The 18,963-nt window shown below is 43.8% G+C and overlaps 1 protein-coding gene across 10 annotated transcripts in view; it reads left to right on the top strand.

The window, feature by feature from the left end:
- The window catches only part of MAP3K4 (mitogen-activated protein kinase kinase kinase 4), a 148,733-nt gene that overhangs the window by 122,708 nt on the left and 7,062 nt on the right, over positions 1-18,963 (top strand). For all 10 annotated transcript variants that reach the window (XM_037895107.2, XM_037895105.2, XM_037895110.2 and 7 more), the window contains 4 exons: positions 235-426; positions 1,229-1,299; positions 5,155-5,271; positions 10,797-10,956. In XM_037895107.2, coding sequence (XP_037751035.1) covers positions 235-426; positions 1,229-1,299; positions 5,155-5,271; positions 10,797-10,956 — 540 coding nt within the window. The remainder of the gene's footprint in view (positions 1-234; positions 427-1,228; positions 1,300-5,154; positions 5,272-10,796; positions 10,957-18,963) is intronic.

The raw sequence follows: 18,963 nt of genomic DNA on the forward strand, positions 1-18,963 counted from the left end.
CTAAGTTGCAAAGTAAGAAGTTTCATATGAAACCAGAACATATATCTTCTGCTTTCCTTAGTTCCAGCTTCCTTATTGTTTGAACTTCTGTTAAGAAAATAGTTGCATTGTACATCATAACACTTGTTCAACGTGGTCTCATCATAATACAGTAGTGGCAAAGGAGTAGACATGCAATTCAAACGTAGGGGTGTAGGTCTCTGAATCAATGAATTTGTGCACTGCTTTTTTCAGACACAGCTTCCAAGCAAGGACCTATTGATGCTGTTCAGAAGTCTGTCCGATTGTTTGAAGAAAAGAGATACAGAGAAATGAGGCGAAAGAACATAATTGGCCAAGTCTGTGATACCCCCAAATCTTATGATAATATCATGCATGTAGGTCTAAGGAAGGTGACCTTCAAGTGGCAGAGAGGAAACAAAATTGGTAAGTCTGTAATGGACTTGTCATGTAGCTTAAAATACTGTATTCAGAGCTTGTTTCACCTTAAGATTTACATTTGAAATCTTGCATCTTGGTGTAGATATTAAAGTTTGTTTTACTACACAAGGAAGATTTACAGAATATTAAACACAGAATACTATTGGAACTAGCATTTCCTATATAGCATTTACTGCGAAATCTTCACTGGTCAAGTAGTTAGAAACAAAAATTGATATGTGACATGAATTAATTCAGTAGCATGTGCTGAACAGCTTCATTTTGTGCTTGATCCTGCAGTCTCTGAACATGTGACATCCTCAGGGCCATACAGGTAGTGTACATATATTGTGTGGGCGCGGCCCACATAACTCATAAAGAGCTGCATATGTGGCCCACAATGATAAAATGCGTTGAGAGCCACTGTTGTAGGGTATTCTGCACATGGAAAGATTGCGAGGTTAAGTGCAACACATGTTTGGCACTAACTTCAGTAGACTAGTTTCACTTACTGATGTAGTCGCTATTGGCCACACTTGAGAGAGGTGATTATTTCCCCACTGATTCTGACTGTATATGTCTCAGACTATTACTGCATAATCATGAGAAGGTTCTACTCCTGGTAAAGAGTAGAGTTAATATGCTTACCTTTTAATCAACTTGAACATAGGATTATAATTGCTTTATTATGTTGAACAAGCATTACAAGTTGAAATATTTTTGAAATAAAAAAGGAAATCAAGGAAGAAAATCTGCCAGGCTGAGAAGTGTGTTTGAGCTGTTAATTGTTTTTATTGTACCTCTATAGGTGAAGGCCAGTATGGGAAAGTCTATACATGTATCAGTGTTGACACTGGTGAACTGATGGCCATGAAAGAAGTGAGTACATTACCTACAAGTGCCACTGCTATTTAATTTTAATGATGCAGATGCTGTTTCCATAACCACGAATGCATAAGTTTAGTTGGCAGGTCTCCTTGTCAGAGCATTGTTGACAGATGGGTAGAGCAGAGGAAATGGGAACGAGAGTTCCTGCTTCAGATAGGCTGTCATAGAACTTTTCTGTAAAGTCAGGTTAGTCCTAAATGATCAGTATATACATAAGCAAATCTATGTATGAATTGAGACCTTCTGTCTGTTTTGTATTACATTTTGCTTGATAAGATATTTACCAGTCTTTTTAGTTTTTTTGCATTCATCCTTATACTTACATTTGGAAGGCTGCCTTGGTGTGACTGGCTTCCAGCAATTCCTCTGACAGCCACTTGACACTAATGAAATTACAGGTTTGGGGCCAAATTCTGTCCCCAGATTTACATTACAATGCTGTTGTCTAACATTTGTATAAAAGGGTGGAATTAGGCCCTGTTTCTATTATTCCTATCCCAGTATTCATCCACTGAGCTTGTAACACTGACTCCCAGAAGTTCACCCTGATGTTGTTTAAGAGGAGGTTGTCTTTTTCCCATCAGGAGCTCTCCCTGTCCCTCTTAGCCTTAGGTGCAATTATTTAATTTTCTAGATATCAACTGCTATATTCATTCAAGAGAGTGCATTGAGCAAAGACTAAAGTTAGTGCAAGAGAGACTCACGCTTGCTGATGGACCTCACATTGATGGGTTAAATATTTAGTACCGGTATATTATTTTCCTTATGTTGTTTTCTAGCACTTAGAATCTTATTCCTCAGCAATTGTTTTCAAAATATTCATTCCTCATTGGGGATTTATATACAAGCTGTGTTTGAACTTTTCAGTACAGAGTCTCCTTGAGTATAAAAAAGATTCAGAGGTTTTTTTGTTTTTGTTTTTTTAATACTGATTGAAAAACAATGTTTTTTCCATCTAGGTGTTTCTTCAGACTTTAAAAAAGAAAGCCTTTCTGAGTAAAGGAGAAACTTTTGAAACTTCAGTCCAAAATATATTATTAGCAAAGCTTCATAAACCACTGAAATAAGGGTTAGAATAGATATCTCAAATATCACTAACATCAGTAAAAATGATGGGGAGTGCTTGTTTACAAATACACATCATACCTTCATAATTTTGAAACTTGAGAGAAGTATTTGACAAAGAAAAGTATTTGAACTTTCTTTGTCACTGTTATTACCTTTTTATAATTAAGTTTATCACTGTTTACCAAAGTATGAAACCTCATGTTCTGAAATTGTTGTATGGAAGCAACCAATCATAATGTCCTTGCAACACTATGTACTTTTACTTTTTCTTAAGGTTGTCACTAACTTGGTGTATTAAGTTTTTTTCTGATCTCTGACCACACAATAAAAGTAATTTTTACTAAGCTTTTTGTTTGACTTAGTCATATGTTGACTAGGAAAAGAGGAAATCACTTTTTCAGAAGAAATTTTTTTGCTAATTTGTATTTACCTCCAAAAAAAAAAAGAAAAAAAGAAAAATCCATGACAAGGCATCATTGGGATATTAATGAAAACTGCTCTTTTAGTCAAAGCCTCCTGACTCTGTGCCTCCTTCCATTCCACACCTTACTCTTGGAAAAGCCTCAGCTAAACTGTGCGCATGAATCACACCTGGAGTTGCAGCTAGCAAGAGATGTTAAGAGTAACAAGAAGGGTTTCTTCAGGTATGTTAGCAACAAGAAGAAAGTCAAGGAAAGTGTGAGTCCCTTACTGAATGAGGGAGGCAACCTTGTGACAGAGGATGTGGAAAAAGCTAATGTACTCAATGCTTTTTTTGCCTCTGTCTTCATGAACAAGGTCAGCTCCCAGACTGCTGCACTGGGCAGCATGGGGAGGAGGTGACCAGCCCTCTGTGGAGAAAGAAGTGGTTCGGGACTATTTAGAAAAGCTGGACGAGCACAAGTCCATGGGGCCGGATGCGCTGCATCCGAGAGTGCTAAAGGAGTTGGCGGATATGATTGCAGAGCCATTGGCCATTATCTTTGAAAACTCATGGTGGTCCGGGGAAGTCCCGGACGACTGGAAAAAGGCTAATGTAGTGCCCATCTGTAAAAAAGGGAAGGAGGATCCTGGGAACTACAGGCCAGTCAGCCTCACCTCAGTCCCTGGAAAAATCGTGGAGCAGGTCCTCAAGGAATCAATTCTGAAGCACTTAGAGGAGAGGAAAGTGATCAGGAACAGTCAGCATGGATTCACCAAGGGCAAGTCATGCCTGACTAATCTAATTGCCATTTGTGATGAGATAACTGGCTCTGTGGATGAGGGGAAAGCAGTGGACGTGGTGTTCCTTGACTTTAGCAAAGCTTTTGACACGGTGTACCACAGTATTCTTGCCAGCAAGTTAAAGAAGTGTGGGCTGGATGAGTGGACTATAAGGTGGATAGAAAGTTGGCTAGATTGTCGGGCTCAACGGGTAGTGATCAATGGCTCCATGTCTAGTTGGCAGCTGGTATCAAGTGGAGTGCCCCAAGGGTCGGTCCTGGGGCCGGTTTTGTTCAATATCTTCATTAATGATCTGGAGGATAGTGTGGATTGCGCCCTCAGCAAGTTTGCGGATGACACTAAACTTGGAGGAGAGGTAGATACACTGGAGGGTAGGGATAGGATACAGAGGGACCTAGACAAATTAGAGGATTGGGCCAAAAGAAATCTGATGAGGTTCAACAAGGACAAGTGCAGAGTCCTGCACTTAGGACGGAAGAATCCCATGCACCGCTACAGACTAGGGACCGAATGGCTCGGCAGCAGTTCTGCAGAAAAGGACCTAGGGGTGACAGTGGACGGGAAGCTGGATATGAGTCAACAGTGTGTCCTTGTTGCCAAGAAGGCCAATGGCATTTTGGGATGTATAGGTAGGGCATTGCCAGCAGATCGAGGGACGTGATTGTTCCCCTCTATTCGACACTGGTGAGGCCTCATCTGGAGTACTGTGTCCAGTTTTGGGCCCCACACTACAAGAAGGATGTGGACAAATTGGAGAGAGTCCAGCGGAGGGCAACAAAAATGATTAGGGGACTGGAACACATGACTTATGAGGAGAGGCTGAGGGAATTGGGGATGTTTAGTCTGCGGAAGAGAAGAATGAGGCGGGATTTGATAGCTGCTTTCAACTACCTGAAAGGGGGTTCCAAAGAGGATGGATCTAGACTGTTCTCAGCGGTAGTTGATGACAGAACAAGGAGTAATGGTCTCAAGTTGCAGTGGGGGAGATTTAGGTTGGATATTAGGAAAAACTTTTTCACTAGGAGGGTGGTGAAACCCTGGAATGTGTTACCTAGGGAGGTGGTGGAATCTCCTTCCTTAGATATTTTTAAGGTCAGGCTTGACAAAGCCCTGGCTGGGATGATTTAGTTGGGGATTGGTCCTGCTTTGAGCAGGGGGTTGGACTAGATGACCTCCTGAGGTCCCTTCGAACCCTGATATTCTATGATATGAAGGAAACTCCTCTTCCAAATCCCTCTTGGCAGCCTGCTTCTTCATGAAGCCTTTCTACACTGATCTCACCGGTGTTGTTTCAAGGCCTTCTTGTATTTAACCTGTTGTGTTCTAGATCATATCTGTCTGAGTCAGGTTGCAAGCTCCTTAGAGCAAGGGTCTTGGGGTTTTTTTGTTGGTTTTTTTAAGCGACAACACCCTATCCCTGTAGATGTCTATAAATCATCATATCCCCAAATCTTTTCCCAGAAATATCAAAAGACGTCTGTAGATGGCTTCTTACCTGTTATTCCTCTCTTGGTTGTTTTTCTATTTCACACTTACATTAATAGCAGCAGTAATGAAAAATAATCACTTTTGCAGATAAGATTTCAACCGAACGATCACAAAACCATCAAAGAAACTGCAGATGAACTGAAAATTTTTGAAGGCATCAAGCACCCTAATCTGGTTCGTTACTTTGGTGTGGAGCTCCACAGGGTAAGCAAACGTTCATCACTGGATTTTCATAAGTTAGGAGAGAACCTTTAGGAGTTCAGAAATGGAGTCGTGTGTTCTACACCACAAGTTATCTCACTTCTGAGAACTGTAATTTTGCCTAATTATCCAGGAAATCTCCGTGAACTGCATCATTTCTGTCTTCCCTGACTCTAGAATTCTTCCTGAAACGTAAGTTGTAGAAAGCTGTTAGACATCAAAGCACTAAAACTCACCCTACTAGTAACAGCAAAGGACACACGAGTGTCTTAGCACTCCTGCCCACCCCCCAAAAGCATGTTAGCTTGTGTGAAATCTTCATGTGCAAATTAGGTATGTAAACACTTCAAAAAAGACAGCATTTTCAAACAGCTAATATTTGTTACCTATAGTAACCATACCACAGACTTTTCAGCATCTTTTCATGAGAAACTAAAACTGCAAAATAGTGAGGAGTTAGAGAACTGAGACATCCTTAGTAGAGGCGCAGAAACTGGAAGCTGGCCCACAGAGCAATTGAAACATTCCATCATAGCAGAACCGGGAAAAGGGGATAAAATTACTAATCTTGTTTACTACTTGCTAGTTTACAAAATTTTCTTTTTAAAATGTGACTGTAGTTCTTAAGCTATGGAAACATTGTAAGTATATTATCTTATTCTAGTATTACAAAGTGCTCTACTTGCTATTTGGGCGATACCAAGAACCCCTCATCTATAACTTGTAGTATTTGGTGTCACAACTAACTTTATAGTTACAGAATTACATGCATGGGAGATCTTATGCATATGTGAAAGAGAATGTAAAACTCATTTGCAGCAAGGGAGAGTGAGGTTAGATATTAGGGAAAACTTTCTGACTCCAAGGATAGTGAAGTACTGGAATCGGTTACTGAGTGGGATTGTGGAATCCCCATCACTGGAGGTATTTAAGAACTGGTTAGACAGACATGTATCAAGGATGGTCTAGGTATACATGGCCCTGCTTCAATGACAAGGGATGGACTCTTTAGGTCCCTTCCAGCCTTTCATTTTTATGATTCTATGATACAGATGTTCAGTCTGTAATCTTAGAAAAGTACAATGAAATTTGCATGAAGGCCTGGTTGTCCAGGTTATCCCAATTGAAACTGACCCCTCTCAAAAAACAAACAAATAAGTAAAAACCTTGCCAGTGTAAAAATAATGCAGGCAGAAGTCCAGCAGCAAGGGGGGGGCTATCTGGTTTATTGCATAGAATGCAGCATGTATGATTACTGCCTTGTGGGCCGATGGCAACTCATGGCCCTCAGAGACCGAGTATGGGCTCTTGATAGAGTGGTTGAACTGGAGGAGCTAAAGAAGACAGAGGTACAGAATTGAGACTTTCCAGGACACAGCAGTGAAGTCCCATCCCTAGTCTGACAGCCTCTGTGTTGTTGAGGATGAAAATCTCGTGGAAGAAGACCCTCAAGCTGGAGTGCAGAGAAATGATCCCATAGTTGGGACCATCCTTCCAGATGATGTCATGGTATCCTCTTGCACTGAGGATACCTCTCTGGGAGAGGGAACCTCAGTTATTAGGAAGAAACAGGTAATAGTAATGGGGAGTTTGATTTTTAGAAATGAAGATAGCTGGGTTTGTGATGACCAGGAGAACTGCATGGCAAATGGCCTGCCAGGTGCGAAGGCTGTGGACCTCTAAAGAAATCTAGATAGACCTATGTGCAGAGCTGCGGAGGAGCTGGTGGTCACAGTTCATGAAGGTACCGGTGACATAGGGAAAGGTAGGAGAGAGGTCCTGGAGGCCAAATTTAAGCTGCTAGGTAAGCGATTAAAGTCCGGGACCCCCATGGTAACATTCTCTGAAATGCTTCCAGTTCCATGCACAGGGCCAGTTAGACAGGCAAACTGCAGGGTCTCAATGCATAGATGAGACAATGGTGTTTGGAGGAGGAACCCAGGAGCAACTGGGGAACCTTTTGGGAAAGGAGGAGCCTATACAGCAAGGATGGGCTCCACCTAAACCAAAACAGAATCAGACTGCTGGTATGTAAAATTAAAAAGGTTGTAGAGGAGTTTTTAAACTAAGGGAGAGCTGACAAATGTGGAGGAGCACACGATTAAGACACACCTATCCCTTAAGGGAGGAATTATTAAAGGGGATACCCCTATCTTCTGAAGAGGAGTGGCTAGAAGTTGAAAAAGCACAGGTAGGAACTGAAGAGAAACAGTGAAATGAGATTCCCATTCAGAAGGCAAACAATATTGACAATTGTATAAGTGCTTGTATACAAATACAAGAAGTCTAAATACTAAGATGAGTGAGGTTGAGTGCCTGCTATTAAAGGAGGATATTGATATAACTGGCATCCCATAAACTTAGTGGAAGAATGATAATCCCTTAGCCAGTAATACCAGAGTATAAAATATATAGGAATGACAGAATAGGTCACGTTGGTGGGTGAGTTGCACTATAGGTGAAAGAAAGCATAAAGCCACATATAATAAAAATCTTAAACAGTACCACAGAATCTCTGTGGATAGAAATTCCATGTTTGAACAGTAAGAGTATAGTAGTAGCAATATCCTACCAACCACCTGACCAGGATGATGATTGTGAAATAATCAGGGAGATTAGAGAGGCTGCCAAACCAGAAAACCCCATAATAAAGGGGGAATTTCAATTATTCTCATATTGACTTGAGTGCATGTCATCACAGGATAGGTTGCAGAGATAAAATTTCTAGACACCAGTAATGACTTCTTGGGGCAGCTAGTCCTGGAACGCACAAGGGGAGAGGCAGTTCTTGATTTAGTCCTAAGCCGCACACAGGATCTGGTTCTGGAGGTGAATATAGCTGAACCACTTGATAATAGCGACCATAATGTAATTAAATTGAATATCGTTGTAAGAGGGAAAAATACCAAAGATATCCACCACAGTACCATTTAATTTCAAAAGGGGGAACCCTACACAAAAATGAAGAAGCTAGTAAAATGGAAATTAAAAGGAACAGTCATAAGAATGAAATACTTGCAAGCTACATGGAAACTTTTTAAAAACATCATAATAGAGGCTCAAACTATATATATACCCCAAATTTTAAAAACCAGCAAGAGGACTAAAAAAGACATGGCCACAGCTAAACAACAAAGTAAAAGGCATCCTTTAAAAATTGAAAGTCAAATACTACTGACAAAAATAGAAAGGAGCGTAAATTCTGGCAAGTCAAGTATAAAAGTATAATTAGGCAGGCCAAACAAGAATTTGAAGAGCAACTAGCAAAAGACACAAAAACTAACAGCAGAAAATGTAAGCACGTTAGAAGCAGGAAGCCTGCCAAACAATCAGTGGGGCCACTGGATGAATGAGGTGCTAAAAGAACACTCAAGGGGGTATGTGTACACTGCAGATAAAAACCTGCACTAGCCTGTGCCAGCCTACTCAGGCTTGTGGGGCTCAGGCTTGCGGGCCTGTTTAATTGCAGTGCAGAATTCCAGGCGTGGGATACTCCCACCTCGCAGGATTCTAGAAACCCCAGAAGTCTACATTGCAATTAAACAATTGCCCAGGCTCCGCAAGCCCAAGTCTAATTGCATTGTAGACATATGCAGGGAAGAAGACAAGGCCATTGCAGAGAAGCTAAATAAATTCTTTGCATCAATTTTCACTGCAGAGGATGTGAGGCAGATGCCCACATCTGAGCCATTCTTTTTATGTGAGAATTCTGAGGAACTGTCTCAGATTCAGATGTTAGTAGAGGAGGGTTTGGAATAAATTCAACAGCAATAAGTCACCAGGGCTATATGGTATTCACTCAAGAGTTCTGAAGGAACTCAAATATGAAATTGTAGAATTACTAACTGTGGTATGTAAACTCTTGCTTAAGTCAGCCTCTGTACCAGATGACTAGAGGATAGCTAATGGGACACAGATTTTTGAAAAAGTCTTCAGAGGCAATCCTGGCAATTACAGGCCAGTAAACCCACTTTCAGTACCAGGCAAATTGGTTGAAACTATAGTAAAGAACAGAATTATCAGACACATAGACGAACACAATATGTTGGGGAAGAGTCAACAGAGCTTTTTTAAAGGGAAATCATGCCTCACCAATCTACTAGAATTCTTTGAGGCGGTGAACAAGCATGTGGACCAGGGGGATCCAGTGGATATAATGTACTTAGATTTTCAGAAAGCCTTTGACATGGTCCCTCACCAAAGGCTCGTAAGCAAAGTAAGCTGTCATGGGAAAAGAGGGAAGGTCCTTTCATAGATTGGTAACTGGTTAAAAGATAGGAAACAAAAGGTAGGAATAAATGGTCAGTTTTCATAGTGAAGAGAGGTAAGTAATGGGGTCTCCCAAGGATCTGTCCTGGGAGCAGTGTCATTCAGCATATTCATAAATGATTTGGAAAAAGGGTAAACAATGAGAAGGCAAAGTTTGCAGATAATACAGTATTACTCAGATAGTTAACTCCAAAGCAGGCTTCAAAGAGTTACAGAGGGATCTCACAAAACTGTGACTGTGCAACAAAATGACAGATGAAATTCAGTGTTGTAATGCACATTGGAAAACATAATCCCAACTATACATACAAAATGATGGGGTCTAAAGTAGCTGTTACCACTCAAGAAAGAGATCTTGGAGTCATTGTGGACGGTTCTCTGAAAACATCCACTAAATATGCAGTGGCAGTCAGAAAAGCTAACAGAATGTTAGGAACTATTAGGAAATGGATGGATAGATAAGACAGAAAATATAAACCCACAGTATTAATCCATGGTATGGCCACACCTTGAATACTGAGTGGAGTTCTGGTCATCCCATCTCAAAAAAGATTAGATATTGGAAAAACTACAAAAATGATTAGGGGCATGGAGCAGCTTCCATATGGAGAGAGATTTAAAAGACTGGCACTGTTCGGCATGGAATAGAGGGGAGATTTGACAGAGGTCTATAAAATCTTGATTTGTTTGGAGAAAGTGAACAGGGAAGTATTTACCCCTTCACATGACACAAGAACCATGGATTACTCGAAGAAATTAATAGGCAGCAGGTTTAAAACAAACAAAAGGAAGTACTTCATCACACAATGTGCAATCAACCTGTGGAACTCATTGCTGGGGATGTTATGAAGGCTGAAAGTATGACTGGGTTAAAAAAATAATTAGATAAGTTCATGGAGGATAGATCCATCAATGGCTATTGGCCACAATGGTCAGGGATGCAGCCCTGTGCTCTGGATGTCCCTAACCGTCTGACTGCTAGAAGCTGGATCTGGACGATGGAGATAGATCACTCAATAAACTGCCCCATTCTGTTCACTACCTCTGAAGCATCTTGCACTGGCTACTGTCAGAAGACAGGATACTGGGCTAGGTGGACCATTCGTCTGACCCAGTATGGCAGTTCTTGTGACCCTGTTTCACAAATAGCAAGGAAGTGGGAGGAGGCTACGGGTAAACATTAAAATTTGAAAAGAAATTAAGATTAGAAATAAAACCAGCACAGACATCAAAGAAATCTAATTTGGTTCCCACAACAGGAAGAAATGTATATCTTCATGGAGTACTGTGATGAGGGCACTCTGGAAGAGGTGTCAAGGCTGGGCCTTCAGGAACATGTCATTAGGCTCTACACGAAGCAAATCACGATTGCTATCAATGTACTACATGAACATGGTATAGTTCATCGGGACATTAAAGGTAAATTGTTTTTTAAAAAAAGTTAAGGTAATGTTGCTTTACGGTGTTGTAAGTAAGGTATTGCCTAAAGCATCTGTGGGGATTTAAGGCAAGTTCTCTGCTCTAGAGCAGTAATTATGTTAACATGCACTGCCCCAACACTGGACAGTTGATAAGCTTGCATTACTGGCTATTCACTTTTATTTAACGCATTGAACTTGAAATGTTGGCACACAGGGTTGCAAAATTAGGGACAAATTCTGCCCCTGGGTGCACTTATGCAACTTCCTTTGAGTTCACTGGAGCCCTGTGGCTCCATCCAGGGACAGAATTTGGTCCTTACACTTCTAACACTAGTATTACTGTAACTTATCTGGTATATTTTTATTCTGGGCTTTTCAAGAAATGATGGAATTCTCTGGGAGCTGAAGAGTATCAAAAAGATAATTTGATAATAATATTTTCTCTGTGGTTCTCAGGGCCCAAGAAGGATTGTAGGATTTCAAAGGGATGATAGAGTCATCATAGTGGTGAAAGGCTGCTGTTCTATGTTAGAGAGATTATGAAAACAAATAGGTTTAAAATTAGACCTATCCAATGATTCTCTGATGTTTGTTAGTCTACACACATTTCGCTGTCAGCCGTCTCTTACAATGAACAGGCTGGAGCTACAAAAACTGCAGAATTCTTTGTCATGCTCATAGAAACCTCCTCTATTTCCAGTTTAACTCCTTTTCCGACATGATCAATAGCACGGCTTCTTGTCTCCTGCTCCTTTCAAAACATTCTCCTAGTCTAGCTGTTCTATTTTTGTTTAGTGTGACTTGTCTTCCTCAGCAATGGTAGAGAAACCAGAGAAGGAAAGGAAAAAAATTCACACAAATTATTCCCTGTAAATGCTCAGTTTACAACAAGGCAATGCAACCCAACCATGCTGGGTTTCTATGTCCCTCTTGCTCGCAGGGTTCTGAATCATCGCAGCAGTCTAGGAGATTCCCAGTTGCTCTTGGTCCTTTGGCCTCGTGCTCCTCAGCTGGGAAAGAACTGTCCATGACCCAGAGGCCTTCCACCCAGGTAGGCCACTCTTGAGTTGGCTTTGGCTTTTTTTAGGAGATAATTGCTCTCTCCTCTCCTTCACTACCCTCCCCTAGCATTCTTTCCTTTCCTGTTTTCCCTGCTGGCCAAGGCTTTTGTCCAGGTGTGAACTCAGCTCTGTATTCCCCATAACTCCATATCTATGGTGATCATTTCTTGTTTAGATAACTATTTAGTAGAAGGTTGCTCCCTTGTGGAAGACCAGGTTAGCTGTGACAAAACCCAAGGCCTGTTACAGAAACTGGGCCTCATGAACAGGGTCAAGATTCCTTTTGCGCCGGTGCAGTGTTTCATTAACGTTGGGACGCAATTCTAGGCTGACAAGGAGGGTGTCTTCCTCTTGTCCAAGAGAAACACTGAAGTGAGAACTTTTATCCAGCAGTTCAGGGAGCTGTATCACTACATCATCCAATAGGATCTCCACTAGCTTAGCTTCCTAATGTCCAGTATTACAGGAGTGTTCCTTGGGAACATTCCAGCTTCAAATGTTGAAGCTATATCAGATAAGGGTCAGTGCTTGAACTTCCCTAATCCTTAATATTAAAGTAGTGCTCACATGGTGACTGCGGGAAGGTCAGCTATACAAAGGGGGCATCTTTGCACCACTCCTAGTCTGTAATTTCCTTGGATAAATCAGATTAGGGATTTATATAGGTTGCCAGATGGCACATTGTAAATCATCTCCCCCGAACTCATGTTATATACACATGTTCTCAAACTCAGGGCAATGAAACAGGCTCTATTCTGTTGTCCTACTAGGGTCCCCATAAAACAAATCAAGTGGTCAAATGCTTCTATTTTTATGGAGGGGGGGAAAAATCATATAACGGAGAGGCTGAGCTACAGCACATTCCCATAGTATTAGATCCCTAGTGCCCAGCTGGCATCATCTTTTGGTGAATCTTTCTGTTAGCAATAAACACCCAGTTCGTCTTTGAGTGATTGTCCATATGTATTCCACTCTTGGTGTTGTATTGGAATCTTTTGCCACTGGTGTCCTTTGGAGCAATGCTTGCACGCTGACTGCTCTTGGGCCTCCCTGCTCTTCCCCACCACTTGAAGATATAAAGGGCAGAGTGGGGCCAACAGTTTCTCAGTTCCTTCTTTCCGCACATGGCTGCCGGATGGAACTGCACGTAATGCCTCTATCTCTTGCACTTGGCTAGCTTTATTTGAATACAGCTACATATCTTGGCATACACAGCAGTTAATTAGTATTAGTAGGTATGTTTTTGGGGGTGCTTTTTTTGCGTGTTTATATCTGGTACTAGACTTCAGCCCTTATGGCTGAAACCAAATCTCCCTCTCTAAAATATTGTCCCTCTTGGGAGGGAGCTAACCCCTTCGATGATGGGATTACCAGATGCCTCTTCTGTCTGGGGAAAAAGGCATATTCCTGAAAAGTGTTCAGTCTGTAGATCATTTTCAGCACAAACTCAGATGGTTGAGGGGAAGCTCCCCTGAAACTTTGCTTATTTGACAAGTCGATGAGACCTGCCTCTGATCCGGGTAAACAGGCCCCTCCAGGGACAGAGCAGTTTTCATTTAAGAGTGCTCCAGTGAGCTGTGGCTCCGTTGTTAGCTCCCATGTATATCCTTCTAAAGAGACCTCTTCTGTTTTTCCTGCTCTCAGGTCCTTGTCATCAACTACTGAGAGGTGTGGGAGAGAGCACCACACCACTCTACAAAAGAGTGCAAGCATAGGTCATCTTCCGAGGGTCTGAGTAACAAGAGGCAGCTAAAGTTGCCTCACTTATTCTTATCAAAGCATAGCATATGGCCTGTGGCAGCATAAAGGACTCTGGTCACCAAGAAACAGTTTCAACCTGCATCCATTTCTGGAATTGCAGTAGCATCAACAGGGCTCTTAGTACTGATGCTGGGACTTTTGGTGCTGGCACCAATATTTTCGGTACCAACATCTTTGGCACCTCCCACTCTAGTGCTGTCTGTTTCCAATGTGGTGCTCACAGTACTGACTTTCTTGGCACAGAGATTCACGATACCAAGTGACCTCACTGTATCAGTGTTTCCTGAGTCACCACTGTTAACATCTGGGGTGAAGGTACCCCTCTGAACTGACTGCTGGCTTGATATTGTTACTGAGTGTTTCCGGGGCACAGATGAGGGAACTCCTTATAGCACACCAAGGGACACCTAGAAAAACTTCACTAGTACTCAGAAGCACTCCTCTGAAGCTGACAGGGAGGGTAGAGGAGCCTGTCCTGGATACTCCCGAAGATCTTAGTCTGCTTAAAACCCATACACATCTGATGGGGATTCTAGGTCCCCTTAACTATCACATGCAAAGGGGATTTATAGAAAGACAGTCCTCATGGTATCATTCCTGCCCCCCCCCCCCCCCCCCCCCCCCAACTGCCCTTGCCCTTTTCTCCTTCCTCCTGTGGCTCCCAACCCTGGCCATATTGGACCCCATGGGGGTTACACGCAACAAGGAGACTCTCCTCAACAGCTTTTTCTCGGGGCAGGGCCTAGTCTCCAGTAAGATCCCTTAGTGTGCAACATCCTCATCAGCCCCCAGGGCCTCACGCTGAGCCTCAGCAACAACCACGACCATCTGATGAACCTCAACAGATAGCAGCTGCTGTCTCTTCTTCATTGCCCGATGAAGCTGTGGCTCCTGTATTTCCTCCTATCCTGACAATTATAAAGCTTTTCAGGACTTTCTGCATAGGATGGCAGATGCTCTGGAAATCCCTTTGGAACTTGTACAGGTGAATCATAGAATATCAGAGTTGGAAGGGACCTCTGGAGGTCATCTAGTCCAACCCCCTCCCCAGAGCAGGACCAATCCCCAGCTAAATCATCCCAGCCAGGGCTTTGTCAAGCCTGACCTTAAAAACTTCTGAGGAAGGAGATTCCACCACCTCCCTAGGTAACGCATTCCAGTGTTTCACCACCCTCCTAGTGAAAAAGTTTTTCCTAATATCCAACCTAAATCTCCCCCACTGCAACTTGAGACCATTACTCCTTATCTGCTATCACTGAGAATAGTCTAGATCCATCCTCTTTGTATCCACCTTTCAGGTAGTTAAAAGCAGCTATCAAATCCCCCCTCATTCTTCTCTTCCGTAGACTAAACAATCCCAGTTCCCTCAGCCTCTCCTCATAAGTCATGTGTTCCAGACCCCTAATGGTTTTTGTTGCCCTTCGCTGGACTCTCTCCAATTTATCCACGTCCTCCTTGTAGTGTGGGGCCCATAACTGGACACAGTACTCCAGATGAGGCCTCACCAATGTTGAATAGAGGGGAACAATCACGTCGCTCGATCTGCTGGCAATGGCCCTACTTATACATCCCAAAATGCCATTGGCCTTCTTGGCAACAAAGGCACACTGTTGACTCATATCCAGCTTCTCGTCCACTGTCACCCCTAGGTCCTTCTCTGCAGAACTGCTGCCTAGCCATTCGGTCCCTAGTCTGTAGCGGTGCATTGGATTCTTCCGTCCTAAGTGCAGGACTCTGCACTTGTCCTTGTTGAACCTCATCAGATTTCCCTTGGCCCAATCCTCCAATTTGTCTAGGTCCCTCTGTATCCTATCCCTACCCTCCAGCGTATCTACCACTCCTCCCAGTTTAGTGTCATCCGCAAACTTGCTGAGGGTGCAATCCACACCATCCTCCAGATCATTAATGAAGATATTGAACAAAACCGGCCCGAGGACTGACCCTTAGGGCACTCCGCTAGATACCGGCTGCCAACTAGACATGGAGCCATTGATCGTTACCCGTTGAGCCCGACAATCTAGCCAACTTTCTACCCACCTTGTAGTGCATCCATCCAGCCCATACTTCTTTAACTTGCTGACAAGAATCCTGTGGGAGACCATGTCAAAAGCTTTGCTAAAGTCAAGGAATAACACGTCCACTGCTTTCCCTTCATCCACAGAGCCAGTTATCTCATCATAGAAGGCAATTAGATTAGTCAGGCATGACTTTCCCTTGGTGAAGTCCTATAAGCTTCTGTGAATTCTTCGCTCCTTCATGCTGGAGAGGTTGGCTAAGGCAATCAGTGAGATCCTGCTGGAGCCAGCACTACGTCTATGACAGACACCATAATCAATTCCACTTACATCCAAGAGAACTGACAAATAGTATCCGTGCCTGTCTGTAACACAAAGCAGAAAAGTCTGCCCAAGACTGATGTATGCAGCGAAGTGCAAAAGATTTCTATTTGGGCAATTCTGCAGCAGCCTCTCCTTTGGAAAATCTGATCCTCTGTGTTTTGGACTATTGGTTATTTTTCAAGAACTCTGAATTATCTGTTGTTTATATCAGAGTGCACCTCGCAGCAGTTTCAGCCAGTCCAGGGCCACGTGAGATTCTCACACTCAACGGTAGCTGGGTACCTCAAGGGCCTAATTCATGCTTTTCCTCCAATACAGGAGCTTCCTCCTTCCTCAGATCTCAATGTAGTTTTAGCTAGAGATTGATAGGTCCCCCTTAGCATCATGCTCTCTAGACCATCTTTGAGTAAACAGAGCCTTTTTACTCGCCATCATGTTAGCTCAACGAGTAGGGAAGAAGCAAGCAGTCATGGCAAACACGCTGTCTTCCACAAGGATAAAGACTCCATCCAAATTTTTTTACCTAAAGCGATCTCAGACTTTCGTCTAAATCAGATAAGCCACTTACCTGTGTTCTTCCCTAAACCACACACCAATGGGGGGAAGCTAGACTTCACACCTTGGATGTACCCAGAGCCCTCTACTTGTACCTTGATAGAACCAAAACACGGTGGGTATCCCCTAGACTGTTTGTTGCTTTTGGAGATAGGGTAAAGTCAAGGCTAGGTCAAGCAATATCATCCAAAGGTTTTCTAAATGGGTCTTTGATGGTATTAAATTATGTTAACAGCTACCTAGTTTAGACTCCATCCCAGTCAAGTCTAGGGTTGCCAGGTGTCCAGTTTTCAACCGGATCGCCTGGTTAAAAAGGGACCCTGGCTGCTAAAAGTCTGGTCGGCTGCACGGTGGGGCGAAGGCAGGCTCCCTGCCTGCCTTGGCTCCATGCGGCTTCCAGTAGCATCGGCGTGTCCCCACTCCCGCTCCTAGATGTAGGGGCAGCCAGGGGGCTCCGCACGCTGTCCCTGCCCCAAGCACCAGTTATGTAGCTCCCATTGGCTGGGAACCATGGCCAGTGGGAGCTGCGGGGGCGGTGCCTGTGGATGAGGCAGCGCGCAGAGCCGCCTGGCTGTGCCGCCACATAGGAGCCAGAGTGGGGACATGCCGTTGCTTCCGGGAGCTGCTTGAGGTAAGTGCCACCCAGAGCCTGCACCCCCTCCCGTGCCCCAACCCCCTGCCCAAGCCCTGAGCCCCCTCCCTTCCTCTGAACCCCTCGATCCCAGCCCAGAGCACCCTCCTGCACCCCAAACCCCTCATCCCTGGCCGCACCCCCAGCTGGAGCCCTCACAGCCCCCACACCTCAACTCCCTGTCCCAGCCTGGAGCCCCCTCCTGCACTCCAAACCCTTATCTCTGGCCCCACCCCGGAGCCCGCACGCCTTCCCTCACCCCAATGCCCTGAACTAGCCTGGTGAAAATGAGCAAGTGAGTAAGAGTGGGTAGAGGGAGCGACAGAGGGATGGGGGAGGGAGTGAGTGGGGGGTGGGACCTTAAAGAAGGGGTGGGGCCTTGGAGGAAGGGCGGAGCCGGGGGCGGAGCAAGGGTGTTTGGTTTGCAACCCAAGTCAGGTCAGAGCTCATTTGACTAGAACACAGGTGTTGATAGATGTTTGTGTGTGTTTGCTCTGGTCTGTGCAGATAGCAGAGAAGATAGCAGACTTTGATTGAACTGCCCAATAAATCCACAGACTCGGGTTTCAGCGAAAGAACTTGCTCAGGTTTGTTGCCAACGAAGCAAGGTGCTAATGCCCCGGCTCAGTGCTTACAGGAATACTAGCACCTGTATGCTCGTGCCAATGGACTGGCTCAGTTAGTGGCAGGACTGTCCACTATCCCGTTGGCCAGACAGAGACACTTCCATTGATGCTTCATTTTATACAGCAATACAAACAAGTTAGTATTGCCCCTCTGACGTGGGTTGTTACCACCCATTACCTTGTACGTGTTGGTTTGATCACAACATCTTTATCCGTCATCCTGAGCTTATCTTTAAGAGAGGTCAACGTGTTCCTGTTCTTTTGGGGGAATGTGTTTGTATCAACTTGGTATTGGGGTTTTCTGGTACTACCCTTCTGGAATGTGTTAGTGTGAGTGTTGGGCCTAGCACTCCTTAGGAATGTATGTTTCTGCACCTTCAGCCCTGTTCTTGCTAGATTCTCTGAGCAGGGCCTGCCTCTTGCTCACAGCCTGACTTTGCTTTATATCAGCAAAGTTTTGACCACTACTTTAGTTCAGGCCTCTGATACAAGGCCTTATATCTCAGGCTGTCTTTCTACTACAACAGGCAGCCTCTGTGGTTTCTTTGAGAAGTGTAGCCATCTCTGAAGTTTTGAAGGGCGGCAGCTACCTTGGCATCAATAACATACATTTATAGAATACTATTCCCTTGTAGGGGCATCATGCTTGTTTTCGCAGAGCTGTCTTACAGTCACTGTTTGGGTAGACTCCAAGCACTCACCTCCTACACATCAGGTCACTGCTGAGAGTCATCAGAAGTGGAATACATATGGACGAGTCCCTCAAAAAAGAAAGACTAGTAACTTACGATAACTGTGGTTCTTTGAGATGTGTTGTCCACATCTTTCATGACCTATGCGCCTTCCCTGCTACTGTGGAAATGGTAACACCTGAATTATGTATTGGCAAAGGAACTGAGGGATGGTTGGCCCTGCCCTGCCCCGCCCCATAGACATGGCCCCAATGGATACAGCTGGCCAGAAAACTGCAATCTCAAGGGGCATGTGCAGCCTGAGGACAATACATGTAGACAACACATTGCTAAAAACCAC

This window comes from Chelonia mydas, chromosome 3, assembly GCF_015237465.2.
Source record: "Chelonia mydas isolate rCheMyd1 chromosome 3, rCheMyd1.pri.v2, whole genome shotgun sequence".
NCBI classification, from domain to species: domain Eukaryota; kingdom Metazoa; phylum Chordata; order Testudines; family Cheloniidae; genus Chelonia; species Chelonia mydas.